This window comes from Typopeltis vanoorti, chromosome 14 (genome assembly GCF_054136105.1).
Source record: "Typopeltis vanoorti isolate ZY-2024b chromosome 14, IOZ_Tvanoo_1.0, whole genome shotgun sequence".
NCBI lineage: Eukaryota > Metazoa > Arthropoda > Arachnida > Uropygi > Thelyphonidae > Typopeltis > Typopeltis vanoorti.
Window position 1 is genome coordinate 67,108,879 of NC_143562.1, and position 20,655 is coordinate 67,129,533.

A 20,655-nucleotide genomic window follows, 5' to 3' on the forward strand; every position below is an offset into this window, starting at 1 on the left:
GTTTATTTTTCACTTGGTTAGACTATAATAAATTTAGTTTAATCCTTTATCCAAGTGGGAGCAAACAAAGTTTGTGCCTGAAAATATCTTCAGGACTGGGGTAAGGTAGTACAACACTGGGCAACTCGTAGCAAAGGTGGACCAAGCTAACATTACTCCTATCTGTATCTCCCATAATGCAAAACACATCTCCTTGCAGATATGTATAATGTTATGCATTAAGGGAAGGGCCACTAGCCAGACTAGTTTTGACCTTTATTGAGGTCTCTTCAGTGGGAGCCAGGCCAGAAGTGGAGATTCCAGGCGAGGTCATCTTTACCTATAGGAGTTGCCAAAAGGTGTACCACCTTTTTATTAAATTACTCTGGATTTAGAGAAAGATGTTGAAAGTTTATTTTTCACTTGGTAAGACTATAATAAATTTAGTTTAATCCTTTCTTTGGATAAAGTATGAGCAAACAAAGTTTGCGCCTGAAAATATCTTCAGGACTGGGGTAAGGTAGTACAACACCAGGCAACTCATAGCAAAGGTGAACCAAGCTAACATCACTCCTATCTCAGTATCTCCCATAATGCAAAACACATCTCCTTGCAGATATGTATAATGTTATGCATTAAGGGAAGGGCCACTACCCAGACTAGTTTCAACCTTTATTGAGGTCTCTTCATTGGGAGCCAGGCCCAGAAGTGGAGATACCAGGCAGAAGCAATGGCGAGGTCATCTTTACCTATAGGAGTTGTCAAAAGGTGTGCCACCTTTTTATTAAATTACTCTGGATTTAGAGAAAGATGTTGAAAGTTTATTTTTCACTTGGTTAGACTATAATAAATTTAGTTTAATCCTTTATCCAAGTGTGAGCAAACAAAGTTTTTTGAAGATATTTTCGGGCACAAACTTTGTTTGCTCACACTTGGATAAAGGATTACACTAAATTTATTATAGTCTAACCAAGTGAAAAATAAACTTTCAACATCTTTCTCTAAATCCAGAGTAATTTAATAAAACGGTGGCACACCTTTTGGCAACTCCTATAGGTAAAGATGACCTTGCCATTGCTTCTGCCTGGTATCTCCACTTCTGGGCCTGGCTCCCACTGAAGAGACCTCATTAAACGTCGAAACTAGTCTGGGTAGTGGCCCTTCCCTTAATGCATAACATTATACATATCTGCAAGGAGATGTGTTTTGCATTATGGGAGATACTGAGATAAGAGTGATGTTAGCTTGGTCCGCCTTTGCTACGAGTTGCCCGGTGTTGTACAACGTTATCCCAGTCCTGAAGATATTTTCAAGCACAAACTTTGTTTGCTCACACTTGGATAATTAATTTATTATGGCACTCAAAGACATCTTCAACACAATGCCACTGATGGATTTTTGGCTGTCTTGCCATCAGGAGTACCCAGTTTTAGCAGAAAAAAGCAATAAAATCTCTGTCTTTTGTCACAACCTATAAGTGTGAAACAGGCTTTTCAACGCTTATATCGGTTTCTATGTTTATTTTCAAAATAAATATAGAAACCGATTGGAAGTCAAACCGGATTTAAGAATAAAGTTATCATCTTTTCCTCCAAACCTGAAGTTTCTGTTTAACAAACAACAGCATCACACTTCTCATTAATGAATTACTTGGCTTTAGTTTTTAATTTCTTTATATTTTTGTAAGAGTAAATGCTTCTTTATTATAATAGTAATAAAGGAAATCTCTACGAACATTCAAAACTGTTTTATTTTAGCTGTTGGCCATAAAAATTTTATTGGGTCACGAAGATGCAGTATTAAAATAACCAGGTCATGGAAAAAAAAGTTTGGGAAACCTTGATCTAAGTGATTTCTAAAAAAAAACAGCTTGGGAAGCTTTCAAAATCTGTTAGAAGTTAGCTACAGAGGTCTTCCCTTTTTACATTCACACATGATTTCTTTCCTCATAAATTGTGTGCTGTGAGCAATGAATATGGAAAATCATTTCAGGAAAACTGTATTTGCTGATTTTGGCTTTTTCTTAAACGTATTATTCATTCCAGCTACTTATAAGCTGAAGATTTCAAGTAATATTTTTAAATGTAAGTAAATTTGCATATACATATGCTACTGTTCACATAAATATAGTTAATGTGGCAAACAATTTTGATTTTTGAAAAACTGAATGAAGATAGTAGTTTTAATCTTATATGTGTGAATCTAACACACTGAAATCAATCAGATTCACCTACTTTTGTTGTGAGTGAACACCAAGCAAGTATTTATTTGTTTGGTGTTATTTATTTACACATTTTATTTTTAATTATTGCAAAATGAAAGGAAATTTGTCTCCGTATCTCTTCAAATGCAGATAATACCAATGAGGCTAACCAATAACAGCTAACCAGTGGATCTGAAAGTAGCATACAAAGTTTTTATATTTCAAAGCAGATTATATTCATTCATTATAAAAAAAAATAAACATTGTTATCTTCTTCTTATTTCTTCTCTCCTCTTTTGCTTCGTGGTGTCAAGCATTTCTATTCACTTAACCGCTACCATATTGAGGATAAGGTGGTTAGCTCTATGCCTCTCAGTGTGTCCTATGTCTGTAGATACTTGTGTCATGGGCTGGTTTGTCTGTTCTGGGGGACAAAAAACTCAAGTTTCTGGGTGAAATAAACCTCCTACCTCTGTATGAGACCAGCTAACTCACCTTTAGTTGAAAGAGACCTCCCCTCAATGAGTCTTGATAGACTTTGTGTTTCTTAGGAAGGACCTCCTACAATGAGTCTTTTGACTCCATGGAGGTCTGAATAATAATAATAATAATAACGTAATTTACATTTTTTTTTCCCATTTTAAAAATCCTTATTCACTGTTGAGTTATTTGCCAATGAATGAAGTTTTATTTCCATCTTGGAGATAGTACAGTAGATGCCGCTTATTGTGATCGCTTTGGGACAGTTCCATTTCGATAACAATAACCAGCTCATAACATTAAGCAAAGGATATAAAAAAATTGTATTATTTATTTAAATTTTTTATTATGAACATAATTTATTGTTATAAACATCTTTTTTAATAAGCAACAACATAAAATTTATTGTAAAAACTTATCTAGTGTTGTTTGTCATGTGTTTGACAATATAACATGAATATAACAGTTCATGAATAAATTGTCATACTCATAATTCCTTTCAAAGTTTGTTGCTCTATGTTGCACACTGCAATGAAGTTTTCCTAGAGCTTCTTGCATTCTAGGCATTGATTGGAGGAGTTTCTAAAATTTGTTCTTCTATTCTTGTATTAGGTTCACTTTCTTTCTACTAGTTTAAAGTTCTCATCGTGGCTACACTGGCATTGTAGCCACCACTCCAATGTTGTCATCAATATCCAACCAATTTTCAAATTCTTCTTTTGACATACCATCTGGGGTTTTATCAAAAATCTCATTTGTAAGATATTCAAATTCTTTGGAAGAAGGAGGTTACAGTGTTTGTTTTAAAAAATCCACCCTTTTGTAAGCAGTTTTCAATAGTCTTCTCTGAGATTTATTCCATGACATTGCTACTAAATGCAATGCATCAAGAAGGGAAATCTTTTTTTGCAATTGCACTTGCATCAGATTGGTCTTTTATATCAAGTTCAGCTATAATTCTTGCATGAACTTCCCTGTGATAAGCTTTAAAAGTTTGTATGATGCCTTGGTCACATGGTTGAATTAATGATGTGGTGTTTGAAGGCAAGAAGATTACTTTGATGTTCTTTAACAATAAATTGTGTGTGCAGTGCAGTTGTCTACTAACAAGACAATTTTTCACTTTAAGATCCCCTTAACTAACCAATTGTTGAAAATGGCATTAGTCATCCAAGCATTTGCATTAGAACATGGTCAACAGGCAAACTTTTGGCACATTTAAAACACTGAGGATTTTTACTTTTTCCAATCACTAGGAGCTCTGTTTCTCACCTTTCATATTAGCACAACAAAGAACTGTCACTCGCTCTTTTGAAGATTTAAATCCTTTAGTACTTTAATTTTTCATCTATGGAAGCTGGGCAAGATTGTGGTTAGTAAGGGTTTTAGAGCTGGGTTCTTTACTTTTAGAGTGGTAAATGAGTGGAATAAGCTGCCAGAGTCTGTTGTGGGTGTTATGAAAGATATGATAGATACTGTGAGAATGTCTAGGGCCTCCCTCAGTCTAAGGACTCCTTGGAGTCGTCCATAGTAGTAATAATAATAATTTTTAAACAAGTATGCTCAGGCATTGCACGAAAATAGTCCTGTTTTGTCTGCATTGTAAATATCCTCAAGAGAATTTCAGCAATAATTTTTGCTCATTTGGTCTTAATCCATGCATCGGCTGATAAAAAAATCGCCACTTTTTTCTTCACCATGAATATGCTTTTACACAATATTCTCTTGCTTTTATCACCTGTTAAGCCATCCGTCAGTTGCAGTGAAATTTTCTTTGCCCATTGTTTTTGCAAGTTCTGCTTTTTAATGCATCAAAGGCCCATTTATCGAAGCATTCTTTTCATGAACATTACTAAATCAAATTTTTAATGCTGATTCAACTTGAGCATTCTTACCAGCTCAGGCTCTTTCTGATCCAGTAAGAGCTGAAGTTTCAATGTTTGATCTGTTTTTTTAAGACTTACACAAGAGTGGTTGCAAAATTTTTAAATGTACAGCTGCAATATGTTGACTCATTTTGGGGGCAACTTATTATAGCACTCCAAAATTCTTTGCTGTTCTTGAAAAGATAAATCTTTATGTTTTTTACTTTCTTCTGCCATTAATGCTAAGGGCTGTTTTAACAAGCACTTGAAGTCAAATTCACTTACTGAAAGAGAGCACGAAAATAAACTCGAAAAATCACAATTCAACTATTTATACCCACCTGCCTGGAAGATTTAAGATTTACGGAAGAATAAAATTAAAAGAAGATTAACACAAAAGTTAGTTGTCCAATTTATTCCTGATTAACCTTTAAAGTTCGTAATTCTGTAAAAATGCAAAATTCTAAACATTCAAGAATTTTGATAATAATAACCGGAACTTTGATTATAATAGATGGATTATTTTTAATTAATTTTAAATGGTGTGTTTTGGGACTGACTGATTTTGGTAGCAATAGCCAATTGATATTATATGCGATCACAATAAGTCGATTCTACTGTATATGTAATTACGAAGGAATTAGCTTATTAATTTAAGCAGTACCAAAATGACATGTCAGTTATTGGTGATTTTATTAAACAAGAATTAAGGAAATCTAATGCTCCAGTAGATTGAGTCTTTCACTAGAAGCTCCTATAAACATAAAAAAAAATCAGAAACTGAAAGATGCATTTATTACTGTAATTCCTCCGCAAAACTATTTGATATATAATACATTATGAAAAATTATGGAGACAACTACCGTGTTAGAGCAAAACTTTAGTTTAATATAAACAAAAATGAACACTCGCTCTCTTTCCTGGATACACTGGTCACATGGCTTCCCTCAGGTGTATTCTTCATGGTTTACTGTAAACCAACACATACTGGCCAATATATACATGCTAAACTCATAATCACCACCTTACTCAAAAATTTGGAGTCATTGACATCCTTAAAAACAGAGCTATAACAATTTGCTCTAATGAACAAGCTCTTAAACAAGAATGAAAGATTATTAGCAATACATTTATAAATAATGGCTATAACAAAAATACTATTAATAAAGTTCTTCATAAAACTTCATGCAAAAAGAATATAGATTACAGTAAAACCATATTTGTTGAAAGTTTATTTTTCACTTGGTTAGACTATAATAAATTTAGTTTAATCCTTTATCCAAGTGTGAGCAAACAAAGTTTGCGCCTGAAAATATCTTCAGGACTTAGGTAAGGTAGTACAACATCGGGAAACTCGCCGCAAAGGTGGATCAAGCTCTCAACTACTTGTCTCAGTATCTCCCATAATGCAGCACATCTCCTTGCAGACATGAATACTGCTATGTATTAAGGGGGGGGGCACTACCCATACGGTTTTGACCTTTATTGAGGTCTCGTCAGTGGGAGCCAGGCCCAGAGTGGAGATACTAAGGCAGAAGCAATAGGAGAGGTCATCCTTACCTATAGGAATTGCCAAAAGGTGTGCCAGCTTATTATTAAATTACTCTGGATTTAGAGAAAGATGTTGAAAGTCTATTTTTCACTTGGTTAGACTATAATAAATTTAGTTTAATCCTTTATCCAAGTGTGAGCAAACAAAGATTTTGCCTGAAAATATCTTCAGGACTGAGGTAAGGTAGTACAACATTGGACAACTTGCAGCAAAGGTGGATCAAACTCTCAACTACTTGTCTCAGTATCTCCCATAATGCATAGCACATCTCCTTGCAGACATGTATACTGCTATGCATTAAGGGAGGGCCACTACCCATACCGGTTTTGACCTTTTTTGAGGTCTTGTCAGTGGGAGCCAGGCCAGAGTAATTTAATAATAAGGTGGCACACCTTTTGGCAACTCCTATAGGCAAGGTTGACCTCTCCTATTGCTTCTGCCTTAGTATCTCCACTCTGGGCCTGGCTCCCACTGACGAGACCTCAATAAAGGTCGAAACCTGTATGGGTAGTGGCCCTTCCTTAATGCATAGCAGTATACATGTCTGCAAGGAGATGTGCTGTGCATTATGGGAGATACTGAGACAAGTAGTTGAAAGCTTGATTTACCTTTTGCTGCGAGTTGCCCGATGTTGTTACTACCTTACCTCAGTCCTGAAGATATTTCAGGCGTAAACTTTGTTTGCTCATACTTGGATAAAGGATTAAACTAAATTTATTATAGTAAAACCATAGTTATCCCATACATTAAAGGGTTATCAGAAAAAATCAATAGAATCCTACATCATTATAATCTTAATGCCACTTTTAAACCACCTATAAAATTAAAAAACATATTCAACTCCTCTAAGGATCCTCTCCTCCCACTGGCACATCCATGGGTTTATTGCATCTTTCAGGTAAGCACCTGTAACTTACCTTATATTGGTGAAACTGGATGTACAAAAAAAAATAAATAAATAAAAATAAAAAAAACCCCATTAAATGTAACAATTTTGATGAAGCAGGCCTCTCAGATCACGCTCTCAACACCCTGCACCAAATTGAAAAGTACCTGCTCTTAACATCATACAAAAACCTGGTATGAACAAAAATTTAAAGAAGCCTGTGAAATTCTGATTAACCACCCTAATCTCAACAATAATGGTGGCATAAAAATTCCAAGAATTTGGATGGCGCATATTCAGCCTACTTAGTTTCCAGCATACCCTGACTTTAAGCAATTTTCAGCTATTATTGGAAACTATTCCATACCAGTTGGTTGTAATTTATACATATACATACATAGTTTTATATATATATATATATATATAAACATGTTGCTCTCCAGCCCAATTTAATTTTGTAACCTAATAGATAATAATAGGGTTTTTATCTCTAGCTTTGATGTAGTAGAGTTTTTTTTTTCACCCGAAGTCAGGCCAATAATTGTTGTAATGGTTGGTCAGTAACTTTAGCAAACCATGTAGATTGTAGTGCACCTTGTTTCTTTGTATATATGTGTATGCTCCAGATGATGACCTTGATATGAAAGTTGAAGCTTCGAGTGTTCATTTTGGTTTATATTAAAGTAAAGTTTTGCTCTAACAAGGCAGTTGTCTCCATAATTTTTCATAATATATTCTGATCACTGTGTAAGCATGAAGGAAAGAATTCTTTGATATATAAGAGTGAAACAAAGTTATTCTTGTCATGGAAGAACTAGTAATTGGTTAGTATGCATTGGAACATGTGGATAAGGTAACGTATTAGGAAAAATTAATGGGCTTGTGGAAAAAATTAAAGAGGGATATGGCAGATCTTATATCAACATTATGTTGCACATACTTAAATCTGGCTATTTTAAATTGTATTAAAGATGTTCCTGTTGTTGCCAAATCTGAAACAGCAACAATACCTTTTACCAGAATACACCAAAAAAGACAAAAGTAACTAACATGTTACAAACAAAAATCCTAAAATTCAAGTATCTGCATTCAGCAAGGTGGAACATTGATTGACTTGTTATAACAGCCACTCTACATTGGGAATGCAATGGAAAAGGTGATGATGCTGCAACATCGAAAGGCTTAAACCTGTTGTTTAATTGTTTCTTTGTGCTTTAAGTTATTCCATTAAAGTGCAATTTGATATCAAAAGGCTTGTTAAAGAAAATGAAGACATACAATGGTTTGGATAATGTTTGCACAGAGAGCTATTTGAATTTTGGAAAAAATCTAGTAGGTGAAAAAATAATGTATTTAATAATATATATATATATATATATATATATATATATATATATATTAGATTAGTGATTTTACGTGATAGTTTTAGTGATATTAAGATTAGTAATCAGAGCTTATTCTACTTTTACCATGAGTTGCCTTGGTCTTGCACCATGTGCAGGGTCGGCTAGACTTGCAACACTTGCAGTCGCAAACTTGACTTGTTTGTCTGTTTGCTTACTTGGGAAATGGAGTAAAACCTGGTATAATAGCTTGGTATCTTTAACATATATATATATATATATATTGTGAAATTCAATTCTTCACAATATATATATATATATAATTTGAAAATGAATTGAAATAAATTTCCTGACTTGATGATCTGGTTGATTTTGGGGTAAATATTTCGGCAACTATTTTGATGATGATGAAGAAAGTCTCAGTAAATTTGATGAAAGAGTAGTAATGAATTCAAAATTGTGGGGAAGCATTTAAACAAGAATAATGAACAATAAGAACAAATTTCAATTTCTTTCAAAACTGCTTGAAATTGTAACCAGATAGTATGTTGCCATGTGAATGAGGTTTTAAATAAACGAATGCAATAAAAGAGAAGTTGAAGTCATCAATGTATCCCTCTACTCTGAATGATTTATTGATGATACATATAAATGGCTGTGCTCTAGACTTTATTCAAGAAAAGACACACTGGAGGAATATAAAGCCTTTATGCAAATGAAAAGTAATTATTAGTGATGTACACTTTAAATCTGCATTGAAAGTAAACGATATTTCTATATAATTACATGAAATGTGTAGTAAGAATTAAATAATGCATTATGAAATTGCTTTATTTTGTGATCATAATTTTCAGTTTTTTTAAAACATCATTTATCACAATTAAATTAAAGTAGACCAGTACCTTGGGAGAGTAAAATTTTTTTGTGACTTTGTGGATTTAAGTTGTATTTCTTGGAACCCTGTACATTTATGTATTTATTTATTATTATCAAGAGAGACCTCCAGTGAGTCAGGGACTCATCGAGGGAGACTACATACTACATGTGCCAGCTATCATACTTGTTCTTAAATTCATTCACATTGCTTGCCCACACAACATCCAATGGCAATCCATTCCAATTATGCACCACTCTATGAGAGAAAAATCTAGCCCTCACCCCCTTCTTAGCAGCATTCATTCTCAGCTTCCAAGAATACTCTCTTGTCCTTTACCCATCCTATGAAAAATTCCATCAACTGAAATCCTGTATGACCCTTTCAGAAGTTTGTCTCAATCATATCACCCCCCCACCCCTTTCTCCTGTTTGTGAGTGTCTGCAGTCTACATATTCTCAGTCTGCCTTCATAATCAATATTCCACAGTCTTACTCATTATTTTAACATCCTTTGCACTCTTTCCACTGTATCAGAATCATAATGGAAACCACGAGACCTGACCTATGCATAATAATCCGAGTGAGGTCTTATCAAGGCCTTGTGAGAGGCAAAATAACATCCTTATCTTGACTTGCGAAAGTTTGTTTCAGCATTACAATTATCCTTTGAGTTGTATTTGCAATCTTTGCTACATGGCCCCTGAACTTCAACTTGTTATCTACTAATGCTCCAATTTCAATTAGTTTCTTCAAGCATAATTCCACCAATATCGTATGACATTGGATATCTAATCACACCATAGTGAATGACTTTACATTTACTCATATCGAGCTGAAATTCATTTTCCCATGCCCACAATTCCAGCCTATTCAAATTATTCTGCAAGTATGACATATCAGCCCATTCTTGATTTCTATACTTGTCTTTGCATCATCAGCAAATAGATGTATGTTGCCTGTCAAATCTTCCACAATGTCATTAATGTGCAGATTAAATAACAGTGGTCCAAGGATGGATCCTTGTGGTATATCACTAGTTATATTTTATTTTTTAATCTTTGTACTAGTTGGGCAGTACTACCCTTACATCACGTCTAGACTTGATATAGGCCTAAGCCTTTACGAGTGTTTTACCCTATGCCTGTTCTAGTTATTGTAGTCATTCTCTGGTACCAGTGTGCCCTGTAGGGCCATCAAGGAAAGAACTTTTTATATCCTTCTGCATAAGCCCAAGCTGTTTTAAGTCCTTATAGCTATCTGCTCTCTATACGTCATGTAAAGAGATGGTAGCACTAATCTTCTTGAATGGCAGTCAGTCTCAAGTAGAGTAATGTGGGCAAATATGAGAATGGGGAACTGGACAATGAGACTTATTTGTGCCTATGGTCCCACAGAAGGTTCTATTAAGGTAGAAGTGGAGGAATTTTTTGAGGCTTTAGAGAAAGCAACTGACACAATGAAAAAGGAAAAGTTGGTTCTTGTTGGGGATCTAAATAGCAGAGTAGGAAATGATTGTGAGACATACAAAAATATTTTGGTAAAATTTGGAGAAAAGAGCAAAGCTGATAATAATGGCAAATATCTGCTGGATTTCTGCTCAGGACATGGACTGGTTATTACTAACACCATGTTCCAACATAAAAATGTGCACAAATTCACATGGAGAGAAGAGGCAAGGAATAAGAAAAGTCTCATTGACTATGTTATTGTTGATAGCGATGTTTTCTCCCTGGTGCAGGATACCAACGTGTACAGAGGATTTGAAATTGGAAGTGATCACTATTTAGTCTTGAGCAGGATAAAATTGAATTTCATATTGAAAAGAATAACATGTAAGAAAGTTTTAAAGCGAATAAAAGTTGAGCAGCTCTCAGATGTGAACAGTAGACTAAAATACACAAAGATTATTGAAGAAAAAATGAAAGAGTTCGAGAACAGGAATCAGACCTTGGAGATTCAGTGGCAAGCCTTGAAGAAAGCCCTGATTGACTCAGCTAGAGAGGCATGTGGTGAAGTTGTCTGCAAGGATAGAAAAATTAGAACTCCATGGTGGACACAGGAAGTTAAAGAGGCAGTGAAGGAAAAGAAGAAAGCATATCAAAAGTTCCTAGCAAATAAGTCAGCTTGTGCTCTTAGAGAATACAGAGACAAATGCAAGAATGCTAAACACTGTGTAAAACTAGCTAAACAAAAGTCATGGGAGGACTTTGGCAAGAATATAGAAAATAAATATCAAGAAGGTGGCAAAATATTCTGGAGGTTGTTGAAGAAGCTTAGGGATGGAGGAAAGAGTGCTGTAAAAGGAGTTAGAGATGATAAAGGTGACATGAAAACGGAAGAAAAGGATATCCTTGAAGTATGGAGTAATTACTTTGAAAAACTGCTAAATGAAAGAAGCAGTGATGACAGCACAGTGGTAAAAAAACACTGAAGAGCCATGCAGTCAGGAATACATATCCATACTTGAAGTAGAAAAAGCCATCAAAGGCTTGAAATGTGGAAAGGCAGCAGGAGTGGATGATATTCGACCAGAAATGCTGAAGTATGGTTGTATAAAAGTCTTACAGTGGCTGGACTGCATAGTTCAGAAAGCCTGGACAGAGGGACGAATTCCCGATGATTGGAGTAGAGCTCTCATAGTACCCATATATAAAAAGGGAAATAAAACTGAATGTGAGAATTACAGAGGTATTTCCCTATTAAGTGTTCCTGGCAAGATCTATGCAAGTATACTTGAGAAACAATTGAGAAGAATTGTGGAAGAAAACCTTGGTGAAGAACAAGCTGGATTCAGGCCAAATAGAGGCTGTCAGGACCAGATCTTCACTTTATGACAAATAGTCGAGAAAGCATGGGTATATAACAAAGATCTGTATTTAAGTTTTGTCGATTTGGAAAAGGCATATGACAAGGTGCCAAGAGAGAAGCTATTTAGTACGCTAAAATTATATGGTGTCAATGGGGCATTATATCAAGCATTACTTAGTCTTTATTTGAGTTGTAAGTCAGCAGTTAGAATTGAAGGAAGTACAGGAAGATGGTTTAATGTTAAATCTGGTGTGAGACAAGGATGTGCATTATCCCCTCTGTTATTCATTATCTATATGGATCACATTATGAAGGAAAGTGGTATTAAACATGATATCAAAATTGGAGATGTTAATGTCAGCTCTTTGCTTTATGCGGATGATGTTATACTTCTAAATAAATCCGCTACAAGTCTGCAAGATTCTCTGACTAAATTGAATAACTGTTATAATAGATATGGTATGAAGGTCAGCAATAAAAAGACAAAGACAATGAAAATAGGTAGAATCATTGAAAATGTCAACTGTGTTGTGATTGGAGAACCTGTGGAACAAGTAAAACATATCAGCTACTTAGGCACACGATTTTTAGTGAAGATGGTAAATTGAATATAGAAATAGACAACAGAATCAACAAAGCTGGTATGGTGGGAAGTCAATAGAATAAATTCATATGGAATAAGAGAGAAATTAGTCGGAACACTAAATTAGCTGTATACAAGACAGTGTTCAAACCAGTTTTAACTTATGGATCTGAGAGCTGGGTCAGAAGTAAAACACTTGACCAAAGACTAGACCGCAGATATGAGAGTCCTGAGAAAGATTAGAGGCGTGAACAGATGGCATCAATGGCAATATCATATTAAAAACGAGGATATTAGGAAAGAACTTGACATTGTCAACATCCAGGAATGCGTTAGCAGAATGAATCTCAGGTGGTATGGTCACTTAAATAGAATGGGAGAGAAAAGATTAGCAAAACAAGTGTTCTCTGCCAGGTTGGCAGGAAAACGACCCAGAGGAAGACCAAGATATAGGTGGATTGATACGGGACGAAGTGCCTTAGACGATAGAAATATAAGACCTGATAATGTTGGAGTCTTGACAAGTAACAGACTGATTTGGAGGAAAATTGTAGATAGGAAATTAGTAATGATGTGATTTTTTCATTTAGTACTATCATACCCTGTACACACCTTGAGGATACATGGCTGGAAATTGATGATGATGATAGTGTCACTAGCCTATAGCCATAATAATTACCTTATTATTATGGCTATAGGCTAGTGGCACCCTGTTTCCACCACCTGGGCATCAACTATCCAAATGTCACGATCTCTTTTAATCACTAAGTCTGGCTTACGCAAACCTGTGGAGGTCCTATAATGTGGTTCCACCGCTGTCTAACCACCTCTGTTCTTAAAGCGGTTGTTCAGAATGGAGTCCGTGGCATCATGCCTCTGCATGCGGACCCCATTGGTGCAGAAGTAACACTGGGCTATATGAGATAATGTCTCACTGTAGTGGCAGCCAGCCCTACAGTTTGATTCGTCACTACCCCATCGAGCTGTGTGGGCTCCAGTGGGTAGGCCATCGATCCTCGTCCTGATAAGGTCAATATACTCAAAGTTAGGGAGTGTCTGGTGCCATCACTTACCCAGTCATGCTGGAGAGGCACAGATATGACTTTTAAAGGAGCACCATCTACAGAATAGTGCAGCAGAGATGCCCATCTCTTGTGTTCTGCGGGTGCTAACTCAATTAAAATACCTTGATAATGGGACCAGCCTTCAGCCTGCCTAAAGTCTTCTTGTATTAATGGGCTATAGAAAGCCTCTCTGCAGATAGGGGAAGAAGAAGATAGTTCTAATTTTGCGATTCTGGACAGCCGCAGGCATGGGATCAGCCATCTAAATGATGGAACCCCGAGCCCACCATCCTTCACCCTCGTGTGGAAATATGCAGTAGGGGTGGCAGGCGGAGCCACAATCATATGGATGAACAGATAGCCCTGTCCATTTAGGACAGTAATGAGATATGTCCTACCAAGCACCAACTTGTAGTAAAAGCGAAGTAGGAGATAGTGGGAAAAGAGAAACAGTCTTTGCTGGGGCTTCAGAGGAACTTTCCTCAAAGAAGTTATTCCAGCTTCTAGGATAGATGGGACAGATGACCTTCCATTTGGGGTGAACATGATACCGAGGTATATCTCCACTCTACCAGGATGGTGAAAGCATGCAATGGCCTCCCGTGCAGGGAAAACTCTATAGTCTCGACGTTAAGCTTCTTGTCACGACCAGAGGGGACAAGAACTAAAGAGCAGGACTTCTCTATTTCTTCACTTCCCCTGTATACCACTTTTGATTTAAGTCAGCTATCCTCTTATCCATGCTAATATTTTATAATCCAGTCCAATATTCTTCAATTTTTGCAACAGTCTTCCATATTGTGTAAAGCCTTAGCAAAATCCAAAAGTATCATTATGTATTCATTCCACTTGTCTAGCTCAATTGTAACATTATTATAGAATGTCAGCAGATTGCTAAAACGTGACTTTAAATTAGTAACCCCAAGCTGTTCATTGCAAAATAAAGATTTATGTCAACCCATTTTTGAATTCAAGTCCTAACCAATTTTTCAAAAATCTTCACCACTATTCCTGAGATACTGATTGATTGATAGTTGGATCCATTGGTCTTTGCACCACACTTGTGCAATGGGATTATCATATGTTCTTTCCACTCCTGTGGAATCTTTCCTGTTCTGTGAGACTCATATCAAACATTCTGGTCAAAGGAATAGCCAGTTTAGTTGAACACTTTTAGCATCCATGCTGATATCTCATCAATTCCTATTGCTACATTCTTATTCACTTTGTACAACAGCTCTGATACCTCCTTTTCATACACCCGAGTTTCTTTATCCAGTGAAGAGGTAGCAGTGAACTCAATGTTGCATACACCAGGTTTATAACTTTTATCAAAATGGTCACTTATTAGTTGAAGAACCTCTTCTGCATCCGTCACCCTCACACCATTTGCATTCAGTAGAGTTATTCTTTCGTTTACTTACAGCATATCGATATATTTATTAGCAAATATTTACTGGTAAACAAAAGTTTATGGATGAGGTATCTTTAGGGCTGGCTGAGAACAGTTGACTTCATATCGTGTTCTTTAATCTTGGTCCAGTAGACACTGTTTCAGTATTTTAAATGTTTGTAATGGATTCAATTCCATTCCCAGAGAAAGTTAATCTCTGCTTGCATCTGTTGTGTATATTGGAAGGACAACATGGCATGTATCCTTTGGTTTGAAAAAAAAAATGCATGTTCACATGTTGCAGCAGTATCATTGTAAGGGCTTAAAGTAGCGAGTTGGTTTCCATTGGAAGAGGCAGCCCTTTTTCTTGCAAAAGCAGCAGTTCAAAGTGTGTGTATATGTATTTATATATATGTCTGACAGACAGAAATACATTTAATGAGATTGGATGAACTTTGGAGTGGATTAGGTTATAGAATTGCCTCTTGGGATTTCATAGAAGCACTAAGTAATAATATTATTATTATTACTACTACTACATAACACCTCCAGGGAGTTCAAAGACTCATTGAGGGAGGGCACGTACTTTACAACTCTCCGATTCCACCACTCAATACACCAACTACAACGAACTGCAACTACCATCATCTACACCAACGCCATCTACCACCCACCACTACCATCACTAGTATTTTCACAGACAATCACAAACATCCATGCCCACGGCAGGATTTGAACTGCAACCTTTTGGCTGGAGAGCGGATACCTTAACCACTTGACCAACCAGACTGGCCTAATGATAATTAACTAGAGTAGTAGTGCTGCATTCCTCTTAGGAAGATATTTATATTGTATTATATTATGGTGAATTGCTTTTCAGATTAGTTTCAGTATTTATGCAAATAATGATATCATGGTATATATGGGAATATGGTATATATATTTATTTTATATAAATTATATATGAAAGGGGTGAAGATCAATTTTCCTCCCTCTTTAATTTTATCCTTGCCTTCAGCTGAATTAAAGGACTTGTAAGATACATGCATATTATATATATATATATATATATATTTTTTTTTTTCTTTTTAACACAAAATATTCATGTTTTTCAGAGCCATGTCGGGACCTAGTAATGCCAGCCAACAGCAGTTGCCTGCCACACATGGTTTAGGACGTTATACTGGTTTCAGTCCAAGCAATATCCCTCAACCTCCATGCTCAATAGGTTATAGTCAATTACCTGTAAGACCCCCTAGCAATGTGCCACCAGTAACATCTAGTTTTATTACTCAGCAGTGTCAATCACAGCCTATTCCTGGATCTCACTTTAATTCACATCTAACACCAGTATCTGTATATAACAATAATAATAATCTACAGGGACTTCAACCACACTCTGTTTCTTTTGTGACACCATTACCAGCTAAATCATCTACAAACTATTTATCTTCTAATGTTTCTAGTGGTGAATCTTTTCCTCAGTTTCAAGACTCTGTTGTGGCTTCAAATTCTCATAATAGAAATGTTGATGGTTCTGCATTTTCAGTACAGAATGGACCATATTCTTCTGTAGGTGTTCCATCATCCCAAAGTCATACTTCAGCTATGTTTGATCAAGGTGTGAATGGGTTTTCTGTAAGTAACACTATACCCAATGGACCGTCAACATCATTTGGTGGAAATATTTCTTCTCCAACTTTCCAATCACATGTGCTACCTACTGCACAACAACAACCTAAAATGCACATTCCTCCTCCACTAGGACCTTCCATTCAGACAAAGCATCAGTCAGTTACAACAACAACTTCCATGTTACAACCTCCACTTCTAGTTCAAGGGAACTTTTCAAAAATGCTACAGGGACAGCCAGTGTCAGGTCACTTAGTGCCTCCTCCTCCTCCTCCACCGCCACCACCACCACCTTCGTCAGTGCCTTCTTCAGGTAAGCAGCTAATTGTATGCATAACAGATATATTGATTATAGCTTAACATATTATACTTTGTGACTTTAGATCATTTAATTTTTAGAAAGCATTTTTTTTTGTTTTAATTTTTTCAGATTTTACATTCTGTTTTTTAAATTGCTTAAGTGATAGCTTGGTGTAGAATAAAAATGTTATGCTCAATTCAAAAATAAATATTTGTTAATTGTAAAAATAAATGTAAAAATTACAGTAAAACCTTTATATAATGGACTAATTTGGGCGAGGGGGATATCCGTTAAATCTAAAAGCCCATTATATAATAAAGTAGATTTTTCGAATGCATATGTTGAAAAAATTGACTAATTAGCTAATTTACATTTTTTACTTATGTAGAAACTTTTATGTAATTAAAATTAAGTACTGGATCTATGAAAAGTTTAATTTCACAGAAAAGTTTTCTATATACGTTATTGCTTATAACCTCACCGTGGTTTTGAGACTCTAAAAAACAAGTCTGCGATTTATATCGAAATAAATAAAAAAATTTTCTGAAAATAAGATTTAATAACAGGAAATTAATAACAAAAAATAACCTGTTAATTTAATTATAAGCTAATCTTGGTTAAAAGCATTTTAAAATTAACAGGGTGTTAATTTTCACATGTGACATAAGGACCGGAAATTTTGTCTGTTAAATCCGATGTCCATTAAATTGCGGTCTTTAAAATCGAGGGTTTACTGTACTGTTTCACTCTGTGCTTATGGAGGTGAATTATCATGAACAACTCTCTAAGAGTACATCTCTGTCAGTCAGATCAAAGTTCTCCATCTTTTTCTGTCCTGTATCGTTCTTTCATGAACATTATTCATGAAGAAAAAATTACTTCATGAACACTTTCTGTCTTGATCTTTAGTCTTCATTTTATATATTCTCAGTATTCTTTTGAAATTCATTAGCTACAAGCATTTCATTAATATCTTGTATTCCAGTATGCTTATTACTCATATATCCCATTCTTTTTCTGGTTGTTATCCTCAGAATTTTCATTGACTATATTCATTTATTAATTCCATGTCTTTGCTTCATTAAACAGAATAGTTAAAAATTAAAAATTTTGATAAGTTAATCAATAGCTTATGCTTCAGTTAGTTTACTAGTGCAAAGTAGACCCTAGAATAGTTTACTTACACTTTTTAATGGTGGAAACCTTGGCTCAATGAAATCCTCTTTGATATCTAATGTTTGTTATATACACCAAAGAAAATTGACGCCCTGTTTGGCTGAGTGGATAGCATACATGCTCTCCATCCAATAGGTTATGGGTTTACCTCTCACTATGAATATGAATGTTGGTAAAGGCCTGCTCTGGATGAGCTTGTATAGCCATACAAGTTTGTTTTTTATGTTGCAAATTCTGTAGCACATATGTTACATCTGTGGATCATAGATTAAGGGGAAAGAAGGCATCCTGATTTTTTTTATACCTTCTTGAAACTGCGGGAAGTTATAGTGATTAGGGAAAAAAGCATGCGACAAACTGTTCAAGAGGAAAAGTGAATCGAATGAAAGAGGGAGGACAACATTTGGTTTGGTATGTTTGAAGTTGGACAGCAAACAGATGTTGACCAGCAGGTAGGTTTTTATTTTATAGTCTTAGAAGAAAGTGGAGGAATGGTGGCGGCCAGCTTAGCAGGACATTGCACATGAAAAACTACTCATGGGACACTTGTTCTTGGTGGATGGGACCTCCCAGTGATTGTACTTACTGGCCCTTTTCATTCTTCTTTTTCTTTGCTTTTATTCCTGTATTCTTTGCTCTACTTTTCCTGAGTCTTTTACTCTATCCTGTTTTCCATACAATTGGGATCTAACTCCCTACTGCTGTGTGGTGCAACCTAGGCCTCCAGAAAGCAGGAGGAAGATCTTTGGCCTCTTCTTCTTCTGGATGGCCTGGCCAAGATCGCTCAGCTAGTGGGCTTGCTTCTGCAAGGGTCAGTGGTGTTGAATTGAGTCTCCCACTCTACTGTCCAGGATCAGAGCCCAAGGCTTGCTGTAGGGCTGCATCTGAGATAGCTGTGGTGTTTCTTTCCAAAGTGCAGTCATTTCTTACCAGTGAATGGTCGTCTATATGTGTCTCCATGATGTGTGAAGAGCTCTGGTGGCAAACAAAAAAATCCTTTGAGTACAGATTTTTTTCATCAAATTTTTCAGGGTCAATGTCCTAACCAAGTACTGATGCTTGTAGATATCACTTGATTACAGAAGTAAAAAACAGGACAGCTGTATAAATGTACCAGTTTTTCCTTATCATCCAAGTAACATACAAAAAGCCGATAGGAAAAAGGTCACTCTACTTTATTCAAAAGGTTTTAGGGCTGGCAGGATTTCCCAGAACAGTTGAAAAGCTACAATCTGGTGATATCTTTGTGGAAACATTATGTTAGCAACACTCAGAAAAATTGCTCAATGCAACATCAATGGGTGGAATACCAGTTATAGTAACACCTCATAAATCACTAAACTCTTCTAGTGGAGTGAACATCAAGGAGATCCCATATCAGAATGGGAACTCCTTGATGTTCCAGATGAGGAGATATGTTCAGAGCTTAAAGATGGAGTAAATGGTACAAGGTGCATCATGATACGTAAAAATGGTCACCTGATTCTAAACAGAAATGTCATCCTGACATTACTATATCCCACCAGATCCTACTTAATTGCAGCAATTATATAGTAGAGTTGCTTGCAGTTCAGCTTGCACTTGTGCATATAAAAGAAAAATGCTACCAAAAGTGTGTAATATATACATGCCCATTGAGTTTTTAATAACAGGAGATTAAATAGCCCACAGACTATTTAATCTCCTGTGCATGATCCAGATCCAGTCCATTGTGAGGTTTTACAACTGTTGTATAAAATGAAGACTAATTTTACTGTTCACTGCTGGATTCCTGCCATATTGGAATTAAAGGAAATGAGATTGCAGATGCAACTGTTAGATCAGCTATACGTTTTCCATGTACTGTTTGACAGTCTCATATACAGACTTCAGACAGCTTATAAAAACAAAGCCAATTATCCAGTGGGCAGTCATCATGGTAGGAAGCACTAACAACAAATTACACGAGATTAAGTAATGGCAGTCTAGTCAACATAAAAACAGAAGAGATAAAGTTGTTCTTGCTAGGCTCAGGATTAGTCAGTCATCTTACATGTTCTTATTTACCTAATGACCCACTCATGTGTGAAAAATGCAACATGTGTCTCACCAATATTCATATGGTGTTATAATGCCATCACTTCACAGGAGGAATGGAATTTTTATTAATTTTACTGAACCATATACAATCAGGCAGATGTTATCAGACTTGGATAAATTGTATGTGTTTAACTTTTTATGAAGAATTTAATTTATTTAAGCACAATAGATTATGAATTTTATTTTTGTATAGATACTGAATTGCTTTATTTATCATAATCATCATCAAATTCCTGATATGTACCCTCAAGAGGTGTACAGGATATTATGATAGTACTACATGAAGAACTTACATAATTTATCTAGGGATCTTCCATTCTTATTGTTACTTCAGCCTTTTCTGTTTATATATATTCTTCCTCTCACCTATGTACTATTAGTGGTTAAAAAAAAATAAATGATTCCTCTTCATTTCTGTTCTTCATTAATCCATGT

The 20,655-nt window shown here is 35.6% G+C and overlaps 1 protein-coding gene across 3 annotated transcripts in view; it reads left to right on the forward strand.

The window, feature by feature from the left end:
* Positions 1 to 20,655, forward strand: part of Sec24AB (Protein transport protein Sec24AB) — a 290,512-nt gene that overhangs the window by 6,701 nt on the left and 263,156 nt on the right. For all 3 annotated transcript variants that reach the window (XM_090404311.1, XM_090404313.1, XM_090404312.1), the window contains exon 2: positions 16,148 to 16,977. In XM_090404311.1, the coding sequence (XP_090260437.1) occupies positions 16,152 to 16,977 (826 nt within the window). In that variant the 5' untranslated portion in view covers positions 16,148 to 16,151. The remainder of the gene's footprint in view (positions 1 to 16,147; positions 16,978 to 20,655) is intronic.